Source organism: Gossypium raimondii, chromosome 11 (assembly GCF_025698545.1).
Source record: "Gossypium raimondii isolate GPD5lz chromosome 11, ASM2569854v1, whole genome shotgun sequence".
NCBI classification, from domain to species: Eukaryota; Viridiplantae; Streptophyta; class Magnoliopsida; order Malvales; family Malvaceae; genus Gossypium; species Gossypium raimondii.
The window spans coordinates 16646245-16652485 of NC_068575.1; the positions used below are offsets into that span (position 1 = coordinate 16646245).

Genomic DNA, 6241 nt, shown 5'->3' on the forward strand with positions numbered 1-6241 from the left:
AAATGCAAATTTCTCACCTAAAGCACAAAAGCCTCCAACCCACAAAACTATTAGAAATCACACAAAGAATGATGCAAAAGAAAGGTTTATGAAATGGCTTAAGCAAAATGCCTCACACTCTCCTAACTTTCAAATTTATAACCTCTCTCTTCCCCCAATCAATGAGAACCAACTAATATGACGAATAAAAACTAGACACATGTCAATCCTAACAAATAAAGCGATAGGTTTTGGCCACTCAAATGATACATTCTCTTGGTCAAATTCACGTGCACCTTTTTAAATATCTATCCAAACCACAATCACACGTACACCTCACACGCAAAAAAAGAAGAAAAATTTTCAGGGAAGCTCACTTTATATCCTCTCTTCAACTTAGGGTGGGGGCAATTGTTATACACCCCATCACGATTAACCAACTCCCATTATCTTCTATCAAAGACCTCATTAAACGTACACCTTGTCAAGGTCCACTTCTAGGAAGACAGTAAAAATCCCGCCTAATTATCTAACATTACAAACTAGATGACTTAAACAAGATAACACGTGCCTTAAGGGCCATGCTTAAAGAGTACATACCATCATGTGTTTATAAGAACTCATTACTCATCCAGTGAATACCGAAGGAAAAGATACTTGTCCATTAATACCTATATACATCTCTCAGTCACCGGAAGGCTCTTGGTAAGACTAAATATAAATCTTGACTCCTACTAGCACCATCAATTCTTGTTCTTCTCATCTTCCTTAACCACATCAACAACACATCAACATGCTTAAATGTAAAATTGAGGCATAGAAAGCAATATTTTTGGGTGTCTATGTTGGCTAGGTAAGAGAGAAAGGAAGGAAGGAGGAATTGAGAAATAGAGGGAAAAAAATTGAGATGATGCATGTTGTATTTTGTTGCATTTATAACGGAGAGATTAAAGATGACAATGGATTGGAATGGGTGGATATTGTTAATTCCACCACCGCTCCACAATTAACACGCTCTACTCCACCACTCACCCTACTCCACTATGGATGCATAATCTTAAAAACTACTATCACTTCTATGGATGTTGGATGTATCTACTCCCGCCTCACCCCGCTTAGCTTCAATTTATTTTTTTACGGCTTATCTTTAATATTTTCAATCATTTTTAAGTCGAGTAATTATTTAAACATAATTCTTCAAAAAAAAATTAAACATAAAATATATTATTTTTTATTTTACATTTTTACCCTTTTAATTGTTCATATATACAAAGATAAAATGATACTTTCATATAGTTGAGCGGGGCGGGGCAAGCAATTATCATATCCACTCCATACCCATTATCCAAAAGAAAAAATTCACCTTGCACCACCTTGCATTTTTTATTAAAAAAAATCCACTCCATTAGAAGCTGGTCGATTTAAAATCTATTGGGTGGGTCGTATTTTGTCATCCCTAAGAGAAATAGAGATGGAAATTAATGAGTGAGAGAAGATGAGAAATGAACGAGAGAAAAAATAAAAAAAATATTTATGCCAAAAATTAAATTAAATATCATATAAACTTTTAATACTTTTAACACATAGTTTTAATAAGTTTGGAAACATTTTGGTTTAATTTATTACTTATATTTAATTATATTTAGTAATAAATATAATAATAAATTAATACAATATATTATTGACCAAAAAGTAATACAATATTTAAAGATAAATTTTTATCAAAATTATATCATTTAATTAAATGATATAACCATTTATAAAATTGTTTATATTTATATTTTTTATTAATTATAATTAAGTTAATTTTATATAAAGTTAGAAAATGCAAATAAAATATTATTAGTTTAGTTAAAGAATAATAATGTCATCCCAGTGAACTGAATTAAGCCAATCTAATTGAATTTTTAAGGCATTTTTTTAAAAAAAATTAATAAAATGAAGACTAGTAATCTGATTGTTTTTATTTTGGGTCTGAAATTGAGATGGAGTTTTAGTCGAGCTTCAATTTCACATCAATCTAAAAAAACATAATACTGCAATTTGAGGTCTCGTCTTTTAAGGCAGAAAACTTAAAAACAGAAAAAAGAGTGAGAGTGCAGAATGCTAACATGAATTACAGCTTCTTTTTCCTTTTCCTGAGCTGAAAACCAAATCTAGAAGGCTTGAAAATTACAACACAATACCCTCTACTAATCAAAGAATAATATTGTAAACAAAACCTCAAATCAAATACACCACAATACCCAAAACTGAACACAACTTTGTGCACTCTACCACAAGAATCTCCACCCGATGAAACATTGTTACAAGGCATCCGATGAGATGCCATGCGACCTTAACACCATAAATTTCCATCTTACACTGCAATTCCATCCTGCACACCAACAAAATTAAAGGCATGATTAGCATGGAACGTGACCGTTGTTTCTTAGGTTCAGAGTGCTACTGGAATGACATACCTTGGCTGTCAAGTTTGACATGGCTAGGTTGAACTTTTCTTTGGTTTTTGTACCAGCAACCTGCCCAGCCTTTGCAACTTTGCTGAACGCACCGTTTAGCCAAGCTGTACCGGCAGTTATGTACCTGTCCAGAATAAACCGAAGTACCTCGATGTTATGATAACACAGGGACAAAGCTGGTTAGAAGGATTGTAACCCCCTTTTTCCCTCATTATTGTCTTTGAACTTGCATGGTTTTGGGAAGGAGAAATCGTACCTGCTAGATTTGACGGCTGATCCCGTGTCATTTATTTTCCTCTCTGCTGCAAATATTGCAGCCATTGTTTTATCCGACACCTGCAACCTTTGATCCACTGATTTTACTTTCTCATTAACCACTGAGATTCCTACAGTCAGTTTCTCAGTCAGCCCGACTCTCCGGTCAAACGACATGACCTTGGCAGATGCACTGGCTCTCAATTGATGTTTCTCATCGAAAGCCTTAGCTTTGTTAACTGCATCTTGTCGTATGGCAGAACCTTTGGCCAACATGCTAGCAACAACATCCTGCGCCCTACTAACATACATTCTTCCACTGCCAGGTGGACTCGTTCTGCCCTGCTGAAATAGACCGACAACCCAAGTCGTAAACTAAACTATTAATTTCAGATTCAAACGGCAAAAATCTAGTTAAAGAAACCACTTGCTCTGACTTAGTTAAACATGGCAGAAAGGGTGGGCAAAGACAGGAATTTGATATATCTTCGGTTGACCTCCTTCCGTATCATTGTGGCAGTAGAGGGTTATCAAGTGCACGAAAGTTCCGGATTGCATTTTCTTTAATCCGGTAGTTTTTGTGAGAACTTGAAAGTTAAAATCTACTTGATTCAGCTAAACAACTAGTCACAATATCATATTAAACCAGCTATATACATCAAAACGAATTGAGCACGACACATCGACCTGTTTTTCCTGTCTCTTTACCGTACTTAGCAAGCCCATGCAACTAGGAAATATTTCTATGCAATATAAATTTAAAATCTGTACCTCATCATTTGATGCACTATGCCCAGCAGGAGCAATAGACACAATGTTGTCCGCTGCTCTTGATTCCTAGACAAGTTGCAATAAAAAAAATATATGAATTTCACTAAATGCAATTAAAAATAGAAAGCAAAACCTCTCTGTCAACTTACATGAATCTCAAGTTTTGGTACATAATTTTCAACAGAAATTATCGTCACAATCTTGTCAACGATTGTTGCCCCCTGCAGCAACAAGATTTACAAATGTCACTTCCTACAGTCATTTGTGCAGAAAACACAAACACGGAAAATCTTAATAAATGCACACCATACATCAAAGAGTCATACAGCTGATGGGATGAAAGAGTATGTTCAGAAATTTGAAAACAAGAAGGAAAGGATTTCAATTTGTTCTGACATGGCTAATGTATCCGATAAAAAAGAGGGAACCAATGGGGGACTTGTCTTACTAGGGGCATCCGAATTTATTTATTTCTTATCAAACAAGTTTAGCTCGAATCCAACCATGAAAATGCATCATTATTTCTTATAATATAGATCATCCTGTGAGGAAAAATTAACTTCAAGGATATTAAATCAGGCAACTTTTCCAACTTGACATTGCTTTATTATTTAAGAATTACTTTAGAAGCTACTTATTGCAATTCAACCAGTTCTAATACTTTATTTACTTTAAGAAGGCATAAGCAACCTACTTTTGGGATAACTTCAGCAATCTCGGTTCAAACAACGAAATTAAAGGAAAGGCATTGCTTGATAATGTAACCAATATTTGAGTATTACAAAGGCAAGAAGAAAAGTAAATCCATTCATCAATAGCACTCTATTTAACAAAAGGAAAAGTTAAACCGGATTAAGCACGAACCGATAATAACAAGGCGATTTCAAGAGCTTTCGGATCCTTGAATTTAACATATGCAGTCTTTGATTGACCAGCTTCACTGCAATAACCATAAAACAACACAGCAACCTAAATTAACCAGAAAACCCCTACTTCTTGCCCATTTAGCCTTTAAGAACACCCAAAGAAACCCCAAATTTTGTTTCAAATTTCTTCCCTTGAACTTATCCAAAAACATGGAAAAAAAATTGCAACAAAAAATGAAAATTAAAAAAAAATCCAAAGCTGCCCTTACCTACCAGGTTAGTTGACATAGAATAAACAATAAAAGAGAGTCAAAATTCAACAAAAGTTTTTGTTTTTATTTTTTGAAGTTCAATTTTAAAAAAAACATAAACTTTGGCCCACAAAAGGGAGACTTAAGATCCAAAATTCCAACTTTCTTTCATCTTCTCACATTTTCTCAGCCACCAAACACATTCATTACTCAACAACCCTTTCATAGAAGAAAAACCAGAAAAAAAGAAGAGAAAAGAAAGGAAAGAATGACATACCTTATGATATCAACGTGCTCAATTTCACCAGAGAAAGAAAAGAACTCGTGAATCTCCCTCTCAGTAGCTAGATCTGACAGGTTCTTCACTTGTACAGTTCTTGTCTGAAAAACCCAACATCAGAAACACAACAAAGAAAACATTTTTAATTCAGAATAACGAAAAAGAACCAGTTTTTAGATTCATTAAACACAGAAGACATGAAGAGAAGAAGAAATTTAGCTTACCTGCATTGTTAAAGAAAAGCTGATGCAGAGAATGAGTTGTTAAAATGGTAAGAGAGAGAAGCAGACAACTATGAGAGAGAGAGACAAAAATATGCGAGCAAGAAAGAATGTATATAACATGATTGAGTTATTTTATAATGACTTTTCATAAATGCCCTTCGTTTTTCTTTGAATTTTCCAGCATTTAATTTACCTTATTACCTTTTCTATTATGATAAATTATATAGTTGAGCACCCAACTTTCATAAAGTTTCATTTTGGTCACTAAAATTTTTTGCAAATAGGGCATTGTCGATACAAAATGTTTTCATTTTAGCGCCCGTCGCTAATTTGGTGTTAGTTAATATTATTGTACACCCATTTAGTGACTTAAGTAAAATTTCATTTTAGCCACTCATTTTCTTCTTTATTTTTTCAAAATTAATTTATTTTTTCGAAAAAGAAAAACTTGAGTTTTAAGAAAATTGAGTTAATCAACCACAAAGATGAAACTCCAAGTTTTATCTTTAACTGATTTCCTTGTAAAACTCATTTTCATTTCTGAACTCATGGTTATAAAAGTTATAATATTTTTCCATCTAAAATCCTATGTTTTTGTAAAACTCAATTTAAAAAAATTAAATTTTAAAAATAAGTGATCAAAATGAAAATTTAGTAATGTTAAGTGACTAAAATGAGTATATAGAAACGTTGCTTAATCCCAAATTAACGACAGGTGCCCTATTTGGAATTTTTTTTGTAAATAAAATGAAAATTTGATCACCAAACATTATATAAAATATTATTTTCCTTTTATAATTTTAAAAATAGAAATAAATTTGTTTTGATAAATTGAATTTGAAAAATAACCTAAATTGATATGATTTAAATAAATTTAAAACTTTAATGCTAAAATGAGTTTAAAAATGGAAATAAATTAAAGTAAATATTTTGTTGGACTTTCAATTATAAATATGTGTAAGAAAAAGGAAATGGATGCTTGACCTCACATCACAATGAAGAGTGAAATTCACAAATACACAAAATAATGAAAGTGAAAGAACAACAACCTCATTATTTAAGCAGAAAAGGGTAAAAGAGTAAACTCAGAAAAAAGGTAATATAGATAATTGCCAAAATCCCAAGTGATTCTCTTTGTTTGGTCAAAATATAT

The 6241-nt window shown here is 32.6% G+C and overlaps 1 protein-coding gene across 2 annotated transcripts; it reads right to left on the reverse strand.

Annotated features, from left to right (window-relative positions):
* Positions 1-1959: 1959 nt before the first annotated feature.
* Positions 1960-5232, reverse strand: LOC105804441 (binding partner of ACD11 1). 2 transcript variants are annotated; one of them, XM_012637065.2, is made up of 8 exons: positions 5089-5232; positions 4862-4965; positions 4332-4407; positions 3617-3688; positions 3468-3533; positions 2698-3041; positions 2442-2565; positions 1960-2356 (listed from the first exon to the last, which is right to left on the reverse strand). In XM_012637065.2, the coding sequence occupies exons 1-8, from the start codon at positions 5092-5094 to the stop codon at positions 2339-2341; spliced, it is 810 nt and encodes a 269-aa protein (XP_012492519.1). In that variant the 5' UTR covers positions 5095-5232; the 3' UTR covers positions 1960-2338. The 2 variants fall into 2 exon arrangements, with proteins under 2 accessions (XP_012492519.1, XP_012492520.1); XM_012637066.2 differs by having other exon boundaries at positions 2698-3038; positions 5089-5152.
* Between the last annotated feature and the right edge of the window lie 1009 nt (positions 5233-6241).